The sequence below is a fragment of the Symphalangus syndactylus genome, chromosome 24 (genome assembly GCF_028878055.3).
Source record: "Symphalangus syndactylus isolate Jambi chromosome 24, NHGRI_mSymSyn1-v2.1_pri, whole genome shotgun sequence".
NCBI classification, from domain to species: domain Eukaryota; kingdom Metazoa; phylum Chordata; class Mammalia; order Primates; family Hylobatidae; genus Symphalangus; species Symphalangus syndactylus.
Window position 1 is genome coordinate 23,796,838 of NC_072446.2, and position 23,579 is coordinate 23,820,416.

Genomic DNA, 23,579 nt, shown 5'->3' on the forward strand with positions numbered 1-23,579 from the left:
ACAATTTGCCTGATCACTGACTTTGGATATAAATGAACGAGAGGAGTCAAATATGACTTTAGGGTTTTGGGCCCAAGCAACTGGAAGAATGGAGTTGCATTTTCCCAACAGGGTGCAGGCTAGGGTAGGAGAGGGAAATAAACATTCCCTTTTCGATGCATGAGGCTTAAGATACCTGCAGTACATCCAGGTGGGGCATTGGGTGGGCAGCAGAGACTCTAGTCTGGAGTTTAGGGGCTGGAGAGACAAACCTGAGTGTTTTCAATATAAAGAAAGATGGTGTTTAAAGCCAAGTCAGGGCCAGGCACGGTGGCTCACACCTGTAATCCTAGCACTTTGGGAGGCTGAGGCAGGCAGATCACCTGAGGTCAGGAGTTCAAGACCAGCCCAGACGACATGGTGAAACCCTGTCTCCACTAAAAAACAAAAATTAGCTGGGCATGGTGGTGTGCACCTGTAATCCCAGCTACTCAGGAGACTGACGCAGGAGAATCGCTTGAACCTAGGAGGCAGAGGTTGCAGTGAGCCAAGATTGCACACTGCACTCCAGCCTGGGCAACAGAATGAGATTCTGTCCAGGAAAAGAAGCTGAGTCAGGGTGGGATCAGCCAGGGGGGCAGCATGGACAGAAAGGAGGACTCAGGACAGTCCAGGAACGTGCTGCCATTAGGAGGTTGGGAAGACCATGAGGTTGACGCCTCACCTAAATCACTTCTGTGAATTTTGAGCATTTAAGGACTTCTCAGAAGTTCTTCCCATAGTGCCTGAAATGTAATGAGAATAGTGAATGCTAGCTCTGTGTGTGTTTGCCTGGTTTTTTTGTTTTTGTTTTTTTTAAAAGAAAATCAAGTGAAACCACAATCTAGAGTGTTTGTGGGGAAGTGTCCTTGGTGGCTGTGAAAATCTTGTGAAAACTCCTTGATCCTGGACAAAGATGGGCCCTTCTCCCGCCAAGCCCTGGGGGCTTCTAGAAAGCACTTCCCCACCCCCAGGCGCCCTGCACTCTGCCCAGAGCTGACATCACCAGGGCAGCTTGTGGCAAGTGCTGGCTCCTAGGACAAAGGCCTGAGTGTGAGCAGCGTGGGGCCCGGCATCTCCCAGCTGCCGCAGCCTCAATCCCCCATCTGTGCCAGGGGTAAACACTGGTGGGGGCCATTCAGCTCAGCTAGAGCTGGGACCTGGGGTCCCCAGAATTCTGCTTTTCCAGGCAGAGCCTATTGTGATCCTTAAGAGGCAGTGGAGGTAGCTCTGAGACTTGGGCCAGCTCTTTGTGCCATGATTTCCCCATGTGTGGTAGGGGACAGTGGTCCATGCTTATTTCCTTAGGCTTTTGGCATGAACTTTCTGTGTATGTGAAGCACGAGGCACAGTGTGTGGCATATGGTGGGCACACGGTATGTGTTCTTATGGTCTTATTTTCACTTGAATATAAGCAGGGAATTTGTTTTGTTGGGCAGCCCCCCAGTGCTTGGAACTGTGCACAGCACACAGCACACAATGTGTATTTGTTGAATGAATGAATAAATGATAGGATCGAAATCCCTTTTCCCAAGAGTCTGGATTCATTTCCAGTTTGCCAGGGTGGTATTGAGGAGGAATGGCTGGATGTGCTGGTGGGTTGTTCCTTCATTAGTTAGTTGGTTAGTTCATTCACTTACACATAATGGGCACATAGTGAGCCCGAGGGACCCAGGACTGCGAGGGGCATGGCAGGGAAACACTGCAGAACTCATGGTTCCTGCCAAACAAAAATGGATTCTTAAGTTGGAGCCTCTCTGAAGGAGAGGATAGTGCCTGTAATGTGATTGAGAGCCACGTGGAACAAATGGCCACCTATGGAGGCTCCAGGAGGAAGAAGTCCTGGGAATTGAGAGCAGGTTGGGTGTCAGGGCTGGCCTTGGTGCATGGGTGGGCTTGGGGTAAGGGCACACGGGCATCATGGTTTCAATCCCAGACTCTGTGTCAACCTGCCTGGCTCTAGGTCCCAGCTCTGTGACTCACTTTTCTGGGGTGGTCTTGGAGTAAAAGACTAAACCTCTCACACCCCAGGGATCTAAGCTGTGAGATGCGAATAATCATAGTTTTCAGTTGATAGGGTGGTTGGTGGTTGGGAGCCCTAGAGGTCTGCTGGCCACATGATTGGCTCTTGGTCAGTGTTTACGATGGATGATGGCAGTATTATTATTATTATTATTATTATTATTTTATTGCGGAAGAGAATACATTCCAGACAAGAGGCATGGAATGAGCCGAGAGAGGCAAGGGGGCTGCAGGGCGGAAGTATTGACATGGAGGACACTGGGTTGATTCATGTGGACAGGAGCTTGGGGCTGAGTGTGGGAGTTAGGGTAACGGTATTCCATTCCTAAGAGAGCTGTACTTTTTAACTCTGCAAGCCAAAATAGAGGTATGCGTATGACAGAATCACGTACACTCCTCCCAGCTAAAGAACTAGGACATTTTCAGTAACAGTTGAAGATTCTTGGTTCACTTTCCAACCCAACACTCTCCCTCCACAGAGGGAACCCCCACTGGAATTGGGTGCATTCCTTTAACATGCGTGTCCTTGTATTTGACGTCATGCATGCTCTCCATAAACAGCGCATAGTTTTATGTGCCATGTCTTTAAAAGATCTCTATAAGTGGCTTCATACTGTACATATCCTCCTTTCTTTTGCACAAGAGTACATTTTTGGGGTTTGCCTGTGTTGCTACGCGTGGCCCTGGTTATCTCATTTTCACTGCTGCATAGCTAGCTACCATTGTATAAATCTGCTGCAAACAGACTGAAACAAAAATACAGATGTTTCCATTCTCAGGTGATGGATATTTAGGTTGTGTCCCATTTTTTACTGTTGTAAACAAAGCATTTTTGAGTCTCCTGGTGTGTATATGTGAAAGCTTCTCCAGATCAGGAATGGGTGAATTTTTCTGTAAAAGGCCAGATAGTCAATATTTTAGGTTTTGCCGCTATATGGCCTTTTTTTCCCAACGACTCAGCTCTGCCGTTGTAGCTTGTAAGGGGCCACAGCCAATGTGATGGATGTGGCTGTGTGGCTGTGTTTCTAATAAAACTTACCAAAATGGAGCGTAGGCAAGATTTGGCCCACTAGGGTTTGTGTTGGTTGTAGATGATGCACATTTTCACTTCCCCTAGGGGTTGCTAAATCGCTTCCCAAGTGATTTTAGCTGTGCTCTGAGAGCGTTTCCCATGGTTGAAGGTGGCCATGTCCTTGTGCCATCCTTGGTGGGTTTCATGAAGGTCTCCTGTCCCTTTGCAGAGCTGCATGCTTCTGGGAGGCCGGAAGACCACGGACATCCCTTTGGAAGGCTACCTGTTGTCTCCGATCCAGAGGATCTGCAAGTACCCGCTCCTCCTTAAGGTGAGACTTTCCCGTATTTGAAGTGATAGAAAACCCTTTGGCTTCAGCATAACCTAAAATTTGTTAGTTTAAGTATCTGAGAAGTCTAGCAGCAGTGTCAGCTTTGGGCTGGGCTGGATTTAAACCAGGACCCTGCCTCTTTCTCTCTTGTTCATCCTGCTTTCCACTGTTCAAGCTTATTTTCAGTGTGGCAGCAGGTGGCTGTGGTTCTCCTGGCCTCACATCCTCTCAAGTTTAAAATCAGTGGGAAAGAGTGAACCTCTCTACTAAGAGCTAAGGAAAGTCCTGAGATTCATTCTGTCTTTGGCCATCTGCAGCCAGGGGAAGGTCATATGCCAAATGGTTTGGGCCTGAGTCATGTGCTTTGACCTGGACCAATTACATGAAGCCTTTGCATGTACCATTGATCATCCTCCAGTCAGCTTAGACCCGTGCTTTACCCCTAAACCAATCACCTGTGCTTTACCCCGAACCAATCCCTATTGCTGTGCTCTGATTAGCTGAGACATGGTCTCACACTCCACTCTGATCCAATGACAGTGAGCAGGGCAGTGTTGTGTTCTGATTAGCCGAGACCTGGGTCGGGTGCTGTACTCCTGAACCAATCATTCTGAGCAAGGGAATTCTAATTGGCTCAGACTTGGGTCATGTGCTCCAACCTTGAACCAATCACTGGGTCCCACAGGCCACAAGTGAGGACAGATGAACCCTACCTGACCAAAGTCTGAGCTGTTTGTGGAAGGCAGGGTGAGGGCAGGCATAGGTGTTGGCTGGGCAAATGCAGCCATCCACACACCTTCTGTTTCCTTCCCTGCCACCAGCCCTGGCTTTGTCTTGGCTGGGCAAAGCAGGGAAGGTTTGCTGCTTCTGTGGGGATGGAGAAGTCTTGATTCTAGGCTTCAGCCTGGCTGCTGGACAGATCCTGAACCCAGGGGACAGCTCTTCCACCTTCCACTGCTCTCAGCCCAGGGTTTCAGCCCTTGGAAATGGCTGAACAAAATGGCTATTGGCCGGAGACTGTTCTGGCTCTGTCCTGAAGGCAGCTGTGTCCTAGGTTCCCTGTGGGGGGATTAATTTGGCTGGTGGGGCCTCATTCACGCACCTGCTCACAGGGGCTTGTGTATTTTTGCTCCACGAACTGGAAGCAAAAGGGGAGGGGAAGGGTACCAGGGCATTATTCATCTTGGTTTTCTGCTGGAGAAGGTGGTTGATGCTGGAGCCTCTGAGCTGGGCAGACCCTGGGGCCGTCAGCTCTCCCCACGAACACAGGACTTTGCTGTGCACAGTCGTGGGGGTAGGACGCAGCTCTCCCATGCCTCCTCTGGTCTGCTCCTGCTATTGATCTCTCCCAACAATCTCGAAAGGAACTTCAGTGCTTGTTCTTGCCATGGCTTTGATCCCTAAATAGGTCTTAGAAATGCTGTAGCTCAGGTCTTCACCTGGGTGTGGAAGAAGCTTCAGGTGAAACTTGTACACTGGTAGCCTGTGGACCAAATCGGGCCTGCAGATGTGCTTTGTGTGATCTGTGTGATGTGTCTTTCAAACTTGGATTAGCTACCAGCATTAAGAGACAGTGTACTGTAGCGGTTAGAGACAGGGTTGGCAAAACTGTGGCATCTGGGCCAAATACAGCCCATGGCCTGTTTTTGTACAGCCTATGAGCTAAGAATGATGTTTACTCTTTTTTTAAAAGGCTTGTTCAAACAAACAAGCAAAACCCCAGAAGAATATGTAGCAGAGAGTGGATGTAGCCAGCAGAGCCTAAAATATTTACCATCTGGCCCTTTATAGCAAAAATGTGCTGACCCCTGGATGAGAGCCAGGTGTTGCAGCCATAAGCAGTCTGGGTTTGGATTTCTCTGTCATTTACGAGTGTGCGACCTTGGGCAAGTCACTATCCTTCCCTGTGCCTCAGTTTCTCATTGAAACATAGGGTTCGTGTTAATGGTACTTATGGGGTTGTTATGACAAATAAGCATGGACTTAGTTCTAACGGCAACTCAGCAAGGTAGGCACTGTGATTAGCCCCCTTTTGGAGATGGGGCAACTGAGGCACAGAGAAAGGAAATGGCCTTTCCAAGGCCACCTAGTAGATAAGCAGTAGGATCATGATTAGAACCCGGGCATTCTGATTCCAGAGGACCACCCCTAACCGTATGGCTCTATTGCCTGTTGAGAAGCATTTTGGGGAGTTAAACTGCCAAAGTGCTGGAGTGTCAGCGATGCTGCCCTTCTCAGTTCCCTAAATGGGGTTTAAGGTCGGTGGCTCTGTGTTTTGTCCTTCTCTGGGTTTCAAAACCTTGAACATCTGACCCATAAGAAGAACCAGCAGCCATGGCCCAGAGCTGAACTGAGGTTTGGTTTCTGGATCTTGCGAAAGTCTGGGTTCCAGCAGGCGCTTGGAGCTGCAGCTTCCGTGACATATTTTAACACATGGTGTCACTGGACCTGTGTGTACGGTGGACTCTAAGCTCAATGTGAGGCCCAGGCATTTCTGAGGCCTGTTCCCATCTCCCCAGGGGCCAGAGTTTGGTCTGGTGGGATTCCTGGGCTCTGGATTCCCAGGAGAACAGAGAGAGCAGGGGCAGAACTGCCCGGCGACCCGTGGAGGAAATGGCCCGCAGGAAACGCGATGGGGTGGCTGCGGTTCGCTCTCCTGGCCAGACAGCTGTTTACTCTGCCCACTTGCGCTCCGTGGGGGCATGCCTTGTTTCCTTGGTCTCTAGCTGTGTTTATCAAGTAGGAGATTGTGGGGTGGGGGTGCTGTTTGGGAGAGAACAAGCAGGGCCTTAGACTCCTGTTGGGGCCATGCCTTGCTCCCCGCCTGACAGAACTGCTCAGTGTGTCCAGCCTTTGGCACCAGAGCGGGAACATTTGCATCAGCAAACACCCAGGGCTGAGGGGAACTCTGTCCCCCCCCCACCTCCGGAGTTCCTTCTTTCTGTCACATTTTCCAGTGGATTTTCAAAGATGATCCCATGAACTTGATGCAGCTGAGCTCAATCCCCTAGCCCATCCCCTCTGGCTTCTCCAGATTCAGATGCCCTTGCAGGGGTCCCCGTGGCCCTCTGAGCCCTCTTGTTTGAGCTGAACTCCCACTCGGGGTGGGCACACAACGTTGAGGAGCCTTGGTAGGAAGAGGGAAGAAGCGAGAATGAAAGCCTTTTTGGGAACAGCCCCCAAAAGCTGAACTTGAACATTGCCTAAGAATAGCCGGAACATTCTATCTTGACTCTTCAGCCCAGGCCTGGGATAGGCAATTGGCATTTCAGGCTTTGTTGACTTTTCCATTCACATTGCCAGGGAAATGATTCAGGTTTGGGGTGATGCCCCCGGTGCACAGCTGGCAGGTGCTGGTGGGGGGCCCGACTGTCACTGATCCTCTTAGTTATTTCCTGGTGATGCACACATCTGTGTCACTGCTCGCTGTCCACAGCTGAGAACAAGACAGACCCGGGCCCTGCCCCTTGGAGCTTCCAGCCTTGGGGCTGGGCCCTGCAGGGGCTTGGAGTGTGTGGCAGGGGCCATCCTGGGGCCGACTGCAGGGGACATACCCTGTCTCGGGGCAGTTGCCACCTTTGTCCCCAGCTCTCTGGCCACTTGATCTTGGTCTCCTCTGCTGTTTCCTTGTCTCCAGGGCCTCTGAGGAGAGATGGGCCCCAGGCTTAGTCCTCTGGCCGTTTACCCATCTAGACTTGCTCCCATGGTGGCCTTATCCACACTGTGGCCTTTTTAAAAAAGCATACTCAAGGGTTGTGCAACCATTACCACAATAATTTTAGAACATTTCCGTCACCCCCAAAAGCAACCCCAGACCTATAAACACTTACTGTCCATCCTCCCCTCCTCCAGCCCCTGCCGACCACTCATCTACTTTCTGCCTCTGTCAGTTCACCTATTCTGGATATTTCCTGCAAGTGGAATCACACAGTGCTGGTCTTTCGTGCCTGGCTGGCTTCACTTAGGCTCATGTCCTCAAGGTTCAGCCACGTTGGAGCGTGTCGGTGCCTCCTTCCTTTTTGTGGCTGAATCATCTTCCGTTGTGTGGCTGGACCGCGTTGTGTTTATCCACTCATTAGCTGATGGACATTTGGGTCGTTTCCACTTTCTGGCTATTGTGAGTCATGTTGCTCCGAAGGTCCATGTACAGGATTTGTGTGGACATTCCCATGGCCTTAAACTCCATCTCCACCTGGATGACTTCAGCCCGGACCTCTCCCCTAGACCCTGGACTTATCTTCCTGCCCGTTGAGTTTCTGCATTTGAGTGTCTGGCAGGCATCTCTTACCGAGCATACTCACGCGTTTCCCCAGACCACCTCCCCACCAACCCCTCCATCTCCAGCTCAGCAGACAGCCCCTCTGTCCTTCCAGCTGCTCAGGCCAAACCTTGGGGTTACATTTGGCGTCCCTCTTTCCCCGCCCCCATGTCTCGCCATGAGGAGGTCCTGTCGGCTCTGCTCTCAGACTCTGTCCAGAGTCCAGCTGCCTCCGAATGCCTTCACTACCCCCGTGCTGGGCCACTGCCACGGCCCCAGCGGGCCTCCCTGACTCTGTTCTTGTCCTCTGCAGGCTGCTCCCAGCTCAGCAGCTAAACCAAAGTCAGTTCATGTCCCTCCTGCCTGGACGACCCTCCCAGGGCTTTCTGCTCACTCCAAATAAGGTCCAAGTTCTTTGCTGTTGCCATCTGCAGTGTCCTACCCGATCTCACCCATGTTCCTCTCTGACCTTGTCATCTTCTCTGCTCAGCCAGGCTTGCTTCCTGAAGTTCTGTGAACACAAGAAGCAGGTTTCTGCCTCAGGGCCTTTGCACCTGCTCTTTCTTCTGCTGGGACATTTTACCCCATGTCTCCTGAGGCTCACTCCTCATCTTTGTCAGGCTTCTGCTGCTCCAGTGCCTCCTGCCCGAGGTCTTCCCTGGCCACCTCTGTGATAGAGGAGCTGCCTCTGCCATTCTCTGTCCCCTTCACCTTGCTTTTATTTTTCTTCATAGCACTGCTCGCTGGCTCACATTCTGTCCTGGGACACTTGGTGTCCTGATTGATTTTGAGACGTCAGCTCCCCAAGGGCAGGGATTTGGGCCTGTTTCCCCAGTGCCTGGAATGGTACCTGCACAGGGTAGATACCCCTGGTCACTTATTGAATGAGTGTGGAAAGGCCACCCCTGTCTTCTTGCCAACTGTTTCTGAATCCAGAAATTGGGACTTTTATGTGAAAGTTACTTATGTCCAAGTATCAGCTTGATTCAGAACTTGTTAAACATTGTGGGCTCCAACAGGGCACATCCTGGGACCTGTGTGTTTGGAACAGCTGCTCTAGTGGGGTTGCGTCCAGGGATGTTTTTTGCAGAGTAGCTGCTTAGGGTACAGCCTTGGGTCTGTGCACAGCCACTGGTGTCTCCTGTACCTCCCATGTCTGTCTGTGAGTGATGCAGCTGTCACCCAAGTGCAGCGCAAGGACCTTGTCATTCGGCTGTTACCTCTGTCTACTTGGCTGGGAGGAAAGTGGCCAATACTGAGGTCAGCGCTCCTGGGATGGACTGAGTGAGGTCCATTGCCAGGGAGATGTTGACCTCAATTCTCGGTGAAGGGGGACAGCTGGGAGTGACGTGTTTCCTGGAGCATGGACGTATGCTACTCATAGCTGTCCAGAAGATTTTAGGTGGCACCAGAGCAAACTTTATGTGGGATGGGTGGAGCGGGGAGGGGAGAAGCCAACATTAAAAAACAGTGACTCACACAGTAGAATACTACTGTCTTAGCAAATCCCTTTCCGTCTTCCTAGTGTCCTCCGAGAGAGAGCCACAGTTGGTGCTGCAGTGTTTAGGGTTTTTGAAGCCATTCATTCATTCACCACCTATTTATTGAGCAACTATTATGTGTCAGGCACTGCTTGAGGTGCTAGAGGTACAAAGTGAACAAAACCAGCTTGAACCCCTGTCCCCTTGGAACGGACGTTCTTCTTGGGGGAGGTGGTGACAAATGAGTAAGAAATGTGTATGCTTGTTTAGATGGAATATTTAGATGCTGTGGAAAAAATAAATATCAGGTTCAGAAGATCAGTAAGGACCAGGAGTCACTCATGGGGTTGCAGGTTTAGATAATGTGGTCAGGGAAGGCTGGACTGAGAAGGAAACATTTGAGCAAAGACCTGAAAGAGGTGAAGGAGGAAGTCAAGCAGGTACCTCGGGGAAAGTTGTTCCAGAGGGAACAGCCAGTGCAAAGGCCCTGGGGCAGGACTGTTGCTGGTGTGTCTGGGGAACAGTGAGGAGGCCAGGGTGACTGGAGAGAAGATAGGGAGAGAGCGAGGGAGTAAGGTTAGAAGAGAGGTAATGGAGCCAGGTCAGGTACGGCCTTGTGGGCCATTGTGGGGTCTTTATTTTCCATCTGGGTGAGGTGGGAACCATGGGAAGGTTCTGAGTAGGGAGGAACAGGATCTGCCTTAGTTCTAATGGGGTCCCTCTGGCTGTGTATGGAGGATGGACCATGGGGTGGTCAGGGTGGAATCAGGGAGACCAGGAAGTGCTTGGCTTCAGTGGTTCGGGTAGGAGATGTCTTGACCTGGTGATGGCAGTGGAGGTGGGTGCATTTCATGAGAGTTGCCTTTTCACATCCTTTGCCCATTTTCTATTGGACAGTTGTCCTTTTGATTTGCCAGAGTCCTTCTATTATTCTGGATACTTTGGGTTATCTCTTTGGAGTTTTTGTCTGACTGATGTTATGCAGCGAGCTCTTCATCTACTGGGGATCGGGCGTTGTCACTGTCTTTATGAGAAAGCACAGGAAGTCAGAGATCTCTTCACTGCAGCCCCCTCTACCCTGACCCCATCCTCCCCCAACCATAGTGCCCACCCCTTCATCCTGTCTCTCGGGCCGAGCACCAACACCTCGCCCGCAGCTGCCCCAGAGACTCAACCTGTGTCAGCCTGTGCTCAGGCTCTTTCCTGTGTGGTGAGCACTAACCTCGGGACACCCCTTTTTGGGGAGTTGGGGAGGGGGGTCCTGCCATCACCTCTTCCTTTCAAAGCCATGCTCAGATGCCCCATCTTCGAAGGAGCCTTCCCAGATCACCTTTTGTGGGGTCCAGCCTGGATTCTACTTTCTCCTACACTGTGTGTGGTTAAGAGTGAATTCAGAAATCCAACTCCACTTCTTAGCTGTGTGACCAAGGGCAAGTTGCTGAACCTCTCTTTGTCTCCATTTTCCCATCTGTAAAATGGGCATGGTAGTTACCTCCCAGGCTTGCTGTGAAGATCAGATGAGACAACGCATGAGAAAACTCATGAAAGCATTTTGCATATTACTGAGTAAATGGTCATGCTTGTTAAATGTTGATGACTCAAATATTGTAATGGTTTTTATGCTTATCAATCCTAGCTCCTGACCTTATTAGCATTGCCTCTTTGAAATCTGACTTAAACTCTGTGTGCCTCAGTTTTCTCCTGTGAAATAGTGCCCTAATTATTGGTTATTATAAAGATGAAATGAAAAATATCTGTAAAATGCTGAGACGTGCTTCATATTAGTTATTTTTATTGTTTCAGTATCTGTTTTTTCCAATGTTAATATAACTACATTAAGTTTCTTTTGACTAGTGTTTTCCTGAAATATCTTGTTTCTCCTTTTGTGGTTGACCTATCCGAATCCGTAGACTTTTGGTGCTTTTTTTGTTAACTCCATAGAGTTCAATTTAAAATCTGATCTGATAATATCTTCTAACAGGAGCGTTTAGTCCACTTATATTTATTGTGTTTATTAATATATTTGAACTTGGTTCTGCCATCCTTCTTTTTGATTTCTACTTATCCTCTTTTTTTGATGCGTTTGCCTCTTTACGTGTTTTATTTTGGATTGTTATAGTTTTTTTGGCTTAGTTGCTCTTTTTCCTTTATTTCTTTTATTTTTATTTATTTTTGCTTCCACTAAGTTGGAATTTATAGCTATCATCACCACTACCACCACCATTACCATCACCATCAGTCACCACCATCTCTCACTATTTTACCCTTTTCTCTAGAGAAATGCCCGTGCAGAGCCTGGAAGTGGGAGCAAGAGGTGTAGAACTTTACGACGAGCCATGCTAGGGCCTCTTTGAAAGGTTGGATATAGAGCTCCTGAATGCCAGAGCCTGGAGGGTCAGTAGAGACCTACCAACCTAGGGTCACAAACACAATACCTGCAGGGCACGTGCAGGAAACGAGTGAGTAGCTTGGTTGTAACTTAGTGAGGTGGGTGGGAACTGTGGCGGACTAGAGGTCACACGTCCCTTCTAAGGAACAGCCACTGCTCAGCCCAGCCAACTGTTACTGTAAGGTGGAAACGCAAGCCCAGGGTGGCCAGAGCTTCTGCTTTGCTGACAGAGACTGGCGATAACATTTAGCTTGGTCTCATCACTACCTTGCATAGTCAAGAGGCATAGGCACAGAAAGGGGAGGCAACTTGTCCAAGGTCACACAGCACATCCTCATCAAAGCCAGAACAGGAACTTCCTGATAGGAGCCCTCTTCCCACTCTACCCCCATTTCCTCTCTGAGTAGAAGAAAGGAGTTTTTAAAACCCACGAGCTTTATTTCCTTTCTCCTGCTAATTCCTAATTGGTGGGACTACAGTTTTCCTAGACATGCAGCAGAGGCTGAAATTGTTAAAATTGGAAATACATTTGCATGAAGTCTGCGTATGATTTGCATGCATGCAGGGTGTTTGTGGGTATTTTTTGCAGTGCTGGGCAGCTCTTCACTTCTGGGTTCTCGGACTTCCAGATGTTTTTCGCTTCTTGTTTTCTTTTCCTTTTTTTTTTTTAAAGTGGTGGTGGGTATCCTTAGCACCTCTTCATTTGCATTCTGCTGTCGCCCTAGGTATGGCTGCGGGGGACTTCAGCACTGTGGGTACAGGAGCAAGCCAGGCTTCCTGAGCTTAGATGGCAGAGCCTTGGGCAGGCCTGTGTGACTGGAGGCAAGTCACTGAGTGCAGGATCAGCCCCTTCCTGGAGTTGGCTGAGGTGTCTCCAGAAAGTTGGTGTTATTCTGCTTGACCCAGACCCTGTTGGTGACACCACCACCCTGCCTTTTTCTCTTTGTGGAGAGGACAATATGGCTTTCCAACCCCCACCAACCCCAAGTCACAGGGAATGGTGGGTATTGTCACATCTTCCAGTGACAATTGCAGCTTTGTTTTCACACTGTGGGTTTATGGATTCATTTTCTTACAATTTCACTTGCCAGTGACTGAAAATCTACTTTATTGTTTTTATGACCTTGTTAATTAAACTTACTTTAAAAAAAAGAATAGAAAACAGAAAAGACCGAGGGTAGGTCTGACTTCAGGCATAGCTGCATCCAGAGCTCAGGCGATACTGTCCTGACTCCGTCTCTGCGTGTCCTGCTGTGTTTCCCTCAGTGCCAGCCTTGTGCTCAGGAGGCTGCTTTCTCACAGTGGCATCGTTGGTCACCAGCAGCCTCAGGCCTGTGTGTGACCAGCGTACCCACCCAGACAGAGGAGAGCATGCCTTTCCCAGCATTTGCATAGGAAGTCCCAGCCTGAGGCCCACTGGCTCAGCATGGGTCCCACACTCTCCTTGTGTGGCTGGGAGGATGGAAGGTCAGGCTTTAGTCACAGTTCCACACTGGGAGCTGGCTGGGGTGGCCTCTCCTGGACTCCATGGCCCGAGAGAGGAGCAGGTGGAAGCAGTAGGCCTCTGCAGCTCGTCCTCCTCTCTCCTTGCTACCTCCTCTTCCTCTGAGCCCTTTATTCTTCCCCCAGTCCTCTCCTGGGCCTTGGGGTGAGGCTGAGTGACCTGGGCCTTGGGCAAAGCTGAGTAAGCCAGTAGGAGCTGGCCCTAGTCACGTTCGTTGCCCTGGGGTTTGAGGCTCTGTGCCTCAGGCTGCCTCTCATGGCCATGCTGGGGGCTGATTACACAGTTTTGGGGACATGAAGGGGCTGCTCAGAGCAGGCACCTTTGGACATCCTTTGAGTAAATGTGATTGCTGGGGTGAGAGGGAGGTGAGGCATCTCGCGGAAGCCCAGGCTTCTCTGCGCCAACATCCTCTCTTCTAGGAAGCCTTCGCCTGGGGCCCCACTTGCAAAACCACACGGGGCTTGAGGGGCGGATGCTGGGGAAGGCCACTCAGCCTGGCTCCTGGAGGGGCTAATGCTGCTGGTTCGCAGGGTAGCCCTGGCACACCCCTCCCTTTCCTGCACTCAATTTTTCTAAGGATCCCCATGGCCTGCCCTGCTCAGACATTTTGTGTTCTAAGAGTCTGATTTGGGGGTGTTCATTTCCAGCTATTACTATTTCTGGAGGGGAATGTAGATGTGGTTGGCATCTGCCAAGTCCCGCTTTCTTTTTTTTTGAGACGGAGTCTCGCTCTGTCACCAAGGCTGGAGTGCAGTGGCGCAATCTCGGCTCACTGCAAGCTCCGCCTCCCAGGTTCACGCCATTCTCCTGCCTCAGCCTCTCCGAGTAGCTGGGACTACAGGTGCCCACCACCACGTCCGGCTAATTTTTTGTGTTTTTAGTAGAGACAGGGTTTCACCGTGGTCTCGATCTCCTGACCTCGTGATCCGCCCGCCTCGGCCTCCCAAAGTGCTGGGATTACAAGCGTGAGCCACCGCGCCCAGCCCAAGTCCCACTTTCTGTCTCTGTGGCCTTGGGCAAGAGGCTTTTAACTTCTCTATGCCTCAGTTTCCTTATATATAGAGTGGGATGATAATATTACCTACCTCACTGGGATGATTCGAGGATGAAATGACTTAATACACTTAAATTTCAAGCAGTGCTTGGTACACAGTAAGTACTCAGTAGATGCTAGCTATTAGGACTATTACCACGACTTCTATTTTCACTGTTATTCCTACTATACAGAAATCATGAGAAATAGCCACTATTACCACAGACATAATGACGATGATGATAAATATTGTGTCCTTACTGGGTACCAGGACTTTTACATTCATCACTCCATTGGATCCTTACATTAGCCTTGGGGGTGAGTCTTAGCCTCTTTCACAGATGCACACACTTGGCTTTAGAGAGATGAGGTCACTTGTGCATGGCCCCACAGCTGAGTTGTGGTGGAGGCGAAGCGGAGACCACGCCTCCCTTTTCCCAGCACCCATTCTCTTGACCACAGGGCTCTCCAGTTTCATGATCTGATACTAGGTTTGAGCTAGAATAAGGCATTAGTGGGCCTGAATCTATCATTGATACCTCTATTGATGGGGAACTTAGTACCTTACAAGGTAGCCCTCTCTCGTGAGAAAGCTCCAAGTGGTGTAAGAATGGATTAATTCATTCAAACAGTGGTCTCTTGCACTGGTCCCATTGGACTCCTTGAGGTCTTACAGATTCACCGGGCCTCTTAGTCATGTAGTTCTCCCAAGATGCTTAGCAAGCAAGCACCTCTTGGGTTCCTTCCAGAAATATTCTTCTCTGGGCCAAACCCTGGAAATTCATGTATCTGTTCCACTTTGGATTTGGATTCCAGGGTTTTCAGTACCATAGTATGTCTCTTTTGAACGTGACTCTATTCTGATTTATTAGGACAGTCTGTTCAGTTCTGAATTGGGCAGGAGCCTCTTCACCTCCCTCTTTTCGCATGTTAGACCTTCGTTAGTATTGCTCAAGCTCTCGTTAGCTTTGAAGATACCCACATTTTATGCCTGTCTGAGACTAACTGGGACACCTCCGAGTTTCCATATCTGTGTACTCTCTCTGAGACTGTGAAGCAGTAGGAACTTTTTCAAGTAAGAGATGGAAAAACTAGCCAAAGCTGACTTACACAACATATATATGTAAAAAATAAAGAGGCTCACATAACCGACAAGCCATGGCTAGATGGCTTCAGGTATGGCTGGATCATGGTGTCTCAAGGGAATTGCCCAACTGCTTTCCTAAGCTGCTGCACCATTTTATATTTTTACCAGCAATGTAGGAGGGCTCTATTTTTTTTATATCCCCACCAACAGTTGTTATTCATGTTTTGGATTATAGCTATTCCAGTAGATGTGAAGTGGTATCTCATTTTGGTTTTTTTTGCATTTTCCCACATGACGTTGAACATCTTTTCGTCTGCTTATCGGACATTTGTGTATCTTCTTTGGAGAAATGTCTGTTCGAGTCCTATGCTTGTTTTTTACTTGTATTATTTATCTTTTTGTTGTTAAGTTGTAAGGGTTCTTTATATATTCTGGGTACAAGGTCTTCATCAGATGTGTAATTGATACTATTTTCCTCATTATGCAGATTGTCCTTTCCCTTCCTTTTTAATTTTATTTATTTTTTGGCTTTCACATTGGGATAGTGTCATTTGAAGCACAAAAGTTTTAAATTGTGATGAAATTCACTTTATCTATTTTTTTTTTTAAGTTGCTTGTGCATTTGGTCATATCTAAGAGCACTTCACCTAACCTAAGGTCACAAGGGGTTTACCCCTGTGTTTTCTCTGACAGTTTTATAGTTTCAGTTCTTACATTTAGGTCTGTGATCCATTTTGAGTCCATTTTTGTGTGTAGCTTGAGGAAGGGGCCAGCCTCATTTTGTTGCACATGGATATTCAGTTGCGTCATTTGTTGAAAAGATGGTTCTTTGGTCCATTTAATTGCCTTGGCATCCTTGTGGAAAATTAACTGACCATAAATGTAAGGATTTATTTCTGGACTCTCAATTTTTTTTGATATGCATTGATTTTTACTTTTGATTTTCTTTTTTTTTTTTTAAGTTCTGGGATACATGCGCAGAATGTGGAGGTTTGTAGCATAGGTCTACATATGCCATGGTGGTTTGCTGCACCTATCAACCTATCTCTCTCTCTCTCTTTTTTTTTTTTTTAAAGAGATAATAGAGACAGGTTTGTTCTGTCACTCAGGCTGGAGTACAGTGGCCCGATTATAACCCACTGTAACCTGGAACTCCTGGGCCCAAGTGATCCTCCCACCTCAGCTTCCAAACGCTGCAACTACAGGTGCACGTCACTGTGCCCGGCTAAGTTTTTAAAATTTTTTGGTAAAGATGGTGTCTTTCTGTGTTGCCCAGGCTGGTCTTGAACTGTTGGCCACCACCTACAATTCTTTTCCATTGATCTCTAGGCTTATTTTTATATAGCACTATGTTGCCTCTTTTTTTATGATGGATTCTCACTCTGTTGCCCAGGCTGGAGTGCAGGGGCCTGATCTTGGCTCACTGCAACTTCTGCCTCCCGGGCTCAAGCGATTCTCCTGCCTCAGCCTCCCAAGTAGCTGAGATTACAGGTGTGCACCACCATGCCTGGCTAATTTTTATATTTTTAGTAGAGATGGGGTTTTGTCATGTTGGCTAGGTTGGTCTTGAAGTCCTTACCTCAGGTGATCTGCCCACCTTGGCTTCCCAAAGTGCTGGGATTACAGGCGTGAACCACCATGCCTGGCTTGTGTTATTTCTTCTCTTTTCTTTTTTTTTAAGATGGAATCTTGCTCTGTCACCCAGGCTGGAGTACAGTGGTGCGATCTCAGCTCACCGCAACCTTCGGCTCACTGCAACCTCCGCCTCCCGGGTTCAACCGATTCTCCTCCCTCAGCCTCCCAAGTAGCTGGGACTATAGGCACGTGCCGCCATGCCCGGCTAATTTTTGTATTTTTAGTAGAGACGGGGTTTCACCATGCTGGTCAGGCTGGTCTCGAACTCCTGACCACGTGATCCGCCCGCCTGGGCCTCCCAAAGTGCTGAGATTACAGGCGTGAGCCACTGTGCTTGGCCGTTACTTCTTGAGATCTTGAGGAGTGTGCCGGGAGAGGAAACAGCAAGTCCAAAGGCCTGGAGGCAGGAATGGGCCCTCATTTTTTGGAGCTCCACAGAGTGGAGCCAACATGCCCCTGTGAACCAAGACACCAAAGCTAACACTTCCCCTGTGGCTTTGGTCCAGCCATGGGCCTGGCCAGGTCTTGCTTGGTTTCAATTCCCTACCCCTGCCACTGACCTAGAGCAAGAATAGAGATAGAGGCGGCCAGATAGAAAAGGGAAACAGCCTTTTTTTCACTTTTACTAACTACTGGGTGTTGGCAGCCCCACAGGGAACCACTGGAGGAGGATCACTGAGATTCCAACATCCAGGGTTTGGGAGGAGCAGATATGGTGGCAGTGCCCATCAGAGGGGTGCCGTGGGCCCATGAGGTTTTAGTTTCAAGAATAAAAGTGGTGAGGGCTTCCTATTTATCAGGGGAGGTGGGAAGAGGCCCAGGGCCTCAGGCTGGAGAATCACAGAATAGTGATTCAGAAATGTGAGCTCTGGAGCTGGACCGTGTAGCCGCTTAGCTGTCCATGACCTTGGGCAGGAGACCTTGCCTCTGTGTGAGCCTCAGCTTCCTCATCTGTCAAGTGGGGATAGTAAAAGCACCTGCCTGCTAGGGCCATTGAGGGGCAAAGTAATTTCACTGATGGCCAAGCCAAATAGAGCCAGCAGAAGGAAGAACACAGTTTCGTGGTGAATTTATCCCAAGTGCCACAACACGATGGGGTCTTTTGTAATAGGATATGTTTTAGCTGCAGTGACAGAGCTCTGAAACAAGAGTGGCTTAAACAACATCTAAGTTTGTTTCTGTCAAGGCAGTCCAGGGCAGCATGGTGGCTCCATGCTGACAGTACCAAGTTCTGCCAACCCTGAAGTGTGGCCCTCACCACCAGGGTTTCAGGTGCTCACAGCATGCCCACATTCCAGCCAAGGAAGAGGGAAAGGAGAAGGGAAACTGCACCTGGCACTTCTGCTCGTGCCCCATCCGCGAGAACTTCATGTCCAGGCGGACTGGGCATGTGGCCTTTATTCCAGGTGCCCTCGTGCTCAGCTAAGAATCAGTTCTGTTGCTTTTAACAAAGGGCCAGCAAACTTTTCCATCAAAGGACCAGATAGTAAATATTTTGGGCCTTGGGGTCCATACAGTCTGTCATTGTAGTGTAAAAGCAACCACGGACAATATGTCAGTGAATGAGGATGCTGGGTTCCGATAAAACTTTTTTTTACAAAAACAGGTGATGGGTTGGACTCGGTCCTTGGACTGTCATTTGACCCCTGCTTTGGATGAAAGGGATGATGGGTAGAACCTGGGGCGGTGGTCTCACTAACTGGCAGCTTCTGTCCCTGCCCACCAGGAGCTGACTGGCCACATTCACTCCCTGGCCTTGGCTGGCCTCACAAAGGTGCAGATGCCAAAAACCACTTCAGGGAACCTGGGACTGGGGTAGCTTTGCTGAATGGAACGGAATTACTGAATATGGTCATAAGATCACGGTCTTGTATTGTAACTTTGTGGACATGCCAACAAGCAGGCTGATGGCTTAGGGGAGTGTCTGCCATCATCTGTGCACAATAGAGAGCCCAACATGGGGCCAGGTACACTGGAGCCTGGCTGAGTAGATACATGTGTTCATGGAGTGAATGAAGCACAGAGCTTCTGTGCCACCCTCTGCTCTTGCCTGGATGTTGGCAGTAGCCATAACTGGTCTTCTCACTTTATATTCACTGCACATTCCATCCCGTGCATCCTCCTGTCAGCAGCCAGGGAGGTCCTTTAAAGGGTGAGAGGATGGTGTCAGGCCTCTGCTCATACCCCCATTATCTCCCCATGCTCTTGGGAGGAAACCCAAACACCCCACTGCGGCCTAATGTGATCTGGCCTTGGCATGCTTGTCTGAATCTGTGGTCCATCCCTCTCTCTCGCTCGCTCTGCTGCATCTCTGCTGGCCTCCCTGCTGCTTCTAGCTGCCTCAGGGCCTTTGCACGTGCTCTTCTCCTTCCTGGAGTGCTATTCCTGCAGATGTGGTGCGGCCCGTGGCCTCACCTCATTCAAGCTTCGCTCGCAAGCCTGTCTTTCCAGAGAGACCTTCTCAGACCACGGCACTTCCCTCACTCATTGTCCCTTTAATTCATATAAATTATGTGTTTATTTGAGAGGAAAGTATTTGTACTTAACTGTCTGAAAAGTTGTAAATAGCATGGGGATTTAGAGCACAGACTCTGGAGTCAGACTGGGTGGGCTCAGATGTGCTGTGTGACCTTGGACAAACGGCCTGAACTCTCTGTGCCTCAGGTCTTGCATCTGTCAAATGAGAGGAATAACGATGCCTACCTGATAGAGTTGACGTGAGGATCAAATGAGCTTGACAGGAGCACGAGGGCTCGCTGAGTATTAACTTTTGTTACTGTTGGTAGTAGTAATAGTCATTACCTTCTTGAACGGTCCACTCTTGACCATGAGCTCCCAGGGGACCGTCTTGTTCTCTGCCCAGCCTCCACAGCTCAGGCTCACACCAGTTGCTCAGCCAGTATTTGCTGAGTGAAGAATGAGTCAAAATACACTCCGCATTAGCAGAGCTGGCCCTGGGTGCCCTGCCTGCCTTCGTGTTGCTTCCTCCTGAAGCCTTCCGGGCTTGCTTCTCCTTTGATTGATCACCAGCATTTTCAGCATATGGCGCTGCTCTCTGGGCCTCTCTCAAGCCCCCAGGGAAGTGCCTTTCCAGCCTCATTGCTGGGGCCTCCAGAGGAAGAGAAGGGCTCCATCTCCCTTTTTTTGCATCCTTTGGGCACATTGCCTGGGTGCATGGCAAGAGCTCAGCAAAGTCCCAGGGGCCTGATGATGCAGACCAGCTGGGCCTTGGGAATCTTAGGACCTGGTTTTCAGAAAAGAGGACGTTTGTTTTCTGGCAGGGCAGAAAATAAGTGAATGGAGAAGGGATGTGTTTGGAGTTGGTTTTCTCCAGGGAGTGCTCAGAACAATACCCTTTTGTGGCAAATTGCTGCTCACAGTTACAGCTAGCGTGTTGTCATACGGCAAGGAGAATGCTAATGGCTCGCATATATTGAGTGCTTACTATATATGTACTTGGTGCTTTTCCTACAGTACCTCATTTATCCCTTACCACAACCATGAGCAGCACCAGACAGCCTGGGTTCAAATCCCAGTTCCTCCTTGTACTTCTTTGAGGCCTTAGACTTTCTTGCTGTGCCTCAGTCCCCTCATCTGTTAAATGGTCTAATAACAGAAGCTACCTTAAAAACGTGGAGCGAAGGCTCAGTAGACATTAATTGCTGCCATCGTCATCACCATCATCCTCATCATCACAGGTTTGCAGATGATGAAGCCGAGGCCCAGGATAGAGAGGGGACTGGCCCAAGGTCACCCAGACAGTGAGGGGCAGAGTCAGCCCTTGAACCTACATTTGTGCTCCTAACTACGATGCAAGAGTGTCACATCTGCGGGGACGTTATGTGGATCGTCGAGGGAGCGGAGAGATAGGGCGTAGGGGAGAGACTGGAGCTGTTAGGCGTGTTTCTGGGTCAGATGATTAAAGAAAATTATCTCTGCCAGCACAGTTAGGGATGAAAGACTGACGAGGGCGGTTGGGTGATTTGGGTAATTTGGCCTGAAAAATCTTCCCTGATATCTCAAGTCCCAGCTAATCCCTTCCTCCTCAGTTCCTCTCCCATCACATTTACTGGCTGGAATGTTCAATTAAGACTGACCTGGCCTTTGCAATGTCCCAGCCTGCGTCTGAGTTGAGGGGTGAGCTGGCAGTGGGAACTGGTGGGGACAGGGGGCTTCTCATGGATTGAGAGCCACTTCACATGCTCAGTCCCATATCCTTGTGAAGGCGTATTTTTTATGCCCATCTTACGATAAGAAAACCGGGCCTGGGGAGGAGCAGTGTTGGGGCCACCTCTGTGACCACGGATCTCTCTGTTTTTCTCTCTCTCATTTACTCCACCCCAGACACACTGCCTCCTTTCTGTTCTTCATTACATACCAGACATGTGCCCACCTCAGACCCTTTGCACCACGGTGCCCCTTGCCCGGCAGGCTCTCCCCTTGGGTTTTTGCAGGGCTCTCTCTCTTGCTCTATCCAGGGTCTCTGATCAAACATCACCTCCAGAGAGAGGCCTCCCCTGACCTCCTTGTGAAACAATGCTTCCCTCTCCCTCATTCTGATTTGTCTTTCTAGTGTTTACCACTGCTTGACATTGGATTCCATACCTGAGTTTTCTTTGCTTTGCTTTGACTCATTTCCTTTACTAGAATGTAATGTCCACCAGGCGAGGAGTTTTTGTCTGTTTTCTTGGGTTCAGCTGTGGCCTGGGTCTCCTCTGGATTGATGTCTTGCTTTCTTCTCCCCACCTCTATTCTACCCCAGGAGCTGGCCAAGAGAACTCCTGGCAAGCACCCAGACCACCCCGCGGTCCAGAGTGCCCTGCAGGCCATGAAGACCGTTTGCTCCAACATCAATGAGACCAAGCGGCAGATGGAGAAGCTGGAAGCCCTGGAGCAGCTGCAGTCCCACATCGAAGGCTGGGAGGTGTGTACAGGACAAGAGGGGGCCTCCTGGGCTGTAGGGGGCCAGGAGGTGCATAGCTGCAGGCACGAACTGAGGCCTGGGCACCTGGTTCAGTCTGCAATGTATTTTGTTTGGCCTACAGAGTGTTTGCAAAAGATTGCTTAATTATTTTTCAATTAAATCCAAATACAAATTCGCATTTCAAGTTCCTCTTAAAAACTTGGTGACACTGGGCCTCTATATCTCATGGAAATAGTCACTGGAGCCTCTAGTTTCCTTCAGTCCCCACCATCCCCTGTTATCTCCCCACGCCTTCTCTTTCATGCATTGCCTGGTATGTGGAGGCCTTTGAGCTATTGATGCCAATGTCAAGGGTAGGGTTTTAGCGTCCACTCCAGGACAGAATTCTGGCTTTGACACTCCTTTGCTGGGTGACTTTAGGCAAATGTCATCACTTCTCTGAACTTCAGTATCCTCATCTGTACCTGGTACATGGTAGGTACTCAATAAGTGGTAGCTATTGATATTACTATCAGGATTATTAGGGGATAGGGTTCTTGAGATCGTTGGATTTAAGCCCCCGTGTCTTCCTTAGATTATTAGAGGTTTCCTATGAATCCGTAGAAGGAAATGGGAAAATATGAATACATGAAAAAAATCCATATCAGAGTAAATACAGCTGGAACAGGAGATTAAGAGGGAAGATGAAAGTCTCTCGGGCAGAGATTGTTACACGAATCATATGCCGTAGGCCCTTTGGATTTTCTAGCCTTTGGAGTCACTTGCCGTATTTGAGATTTCTAGTTCTTTTCTCTGTGCTGGGGAATCTTAAATGTGAGGCTGTATTGCTGTGAGGTTACGGGTTTGGCTGCAGAGAGGAGAGGGGCTGCGTTCAGGGAGGGGTGGATATTGTGGATTGGCCAATCCACTTGCCATGTCCCCCGTGCTCCTTCTGCTGGGCCTTCCTGCCCAACCGAGGCTGGAGAGTGAAGAGGTCTATTTCCCGGCTTCAGTTTGGGATATGATTTGGGGTCTGGCCAAGATCAGATCCAGCTGCTTGAGATTTGGAAGGTGGAAGTGGGGCGGAGGCCACCCCTTGTGCTATTTTTGCAGCAAAGCACAGCCATGGATGTGTTTGGCTTTCCGTGGTAACATTAGAAGACGGCCCGGGTGCCAGCTTCCTGCGTGTCAGATGCATGGCCTAGGCGTTCCTTTTTTATTGTTGGTGGGGTAGCAGCCACGGGCTGGCTTTGTAGTTGACAGTTGAGGCAACAACTACTGAATCCTTGATGCCACCTGGGGAGCCTTTTCCTGGAGCCTGAGCTTGGACAGGTGATGTTCTGATTCTCCTTTCCCACCTGGGGCAGGGGCAGTGGCTCCCCTGGTGGGTGAGTTCTGCAGTGTGGCTGATTTCCTGGGGCCCTCGGCCTGGATTCCTGGCTCCTCTAGCCCCTTCAGTGAATAAGTAAAGCCCCTTGTTCCTTTTTTGCTTAAAAGTACATGGCTTGGTTTCTGTTTCCTGCATCTGAAAGTTGCCTGATCCTCAGGTGTGTCAGTTAGGATGCATCCTTGAAGACTCTCATCTCAGCCTTATGATGTCAGAGGTCTGATTTGGTCTCTGGTGATCCTCTTCTTTCCCTCATGCTTCCATGAAGGCGGCAGCTGCAGGCACCATGTGTTCAAAACTGGAGGAGACAGGGGCATGGCCAGGGTAGTTAGTGGGGAGATCTCTTCCCTGGTGGAGGAAAACCTTTTCTAGAAGCCCCATGCAGGTGTCCCCTTTCATTGCATTGGCCAGAAATGGGTCACATGGCCACTTTGAACTTCAAGAGCAAATAGAGGTGACTAATTTAAACATCTGTCTATTTGGGCTTTGAGTTTCCTGGAAGCCAACGTGAAAAGAGCA

The 23,579-nt window shown here is 49.4% G+C and overlaps 1 protein-coding gene across 4 annotated transcripts in view; it reads left to right on the forward strand.

Moving 5' to 3' along the window:
* Nucleotides 1–23,579, forward strand: part of PREX1 (phosphatidylinositol-3,4,5-trisphosphate dependent Rac exchange factor 1) — a 204,021-nt gene that overhangs the window by 98,239 nt on the left and 82,203 nt on the right. For all 4 annotated transcript variants that reach the window (XM_055266151.2, XM_063633310.1, XM_055266152.2 and 1 more), the window contains exons 5-6: nucleotides 3,282–3,383; nucleotides 21,533–21,694. In XM_055266151.2, the coding sequence (XP_055122126.1) occupies nucleotides 3,282–3,383; nucleotides 21,533–21,694 (264 nt within the window). The remainder of the gene's footprint in view (nucleotides 1–3,281; nucleotides 3,384–21,532; nucleotides 21,695–23,579) is intronic.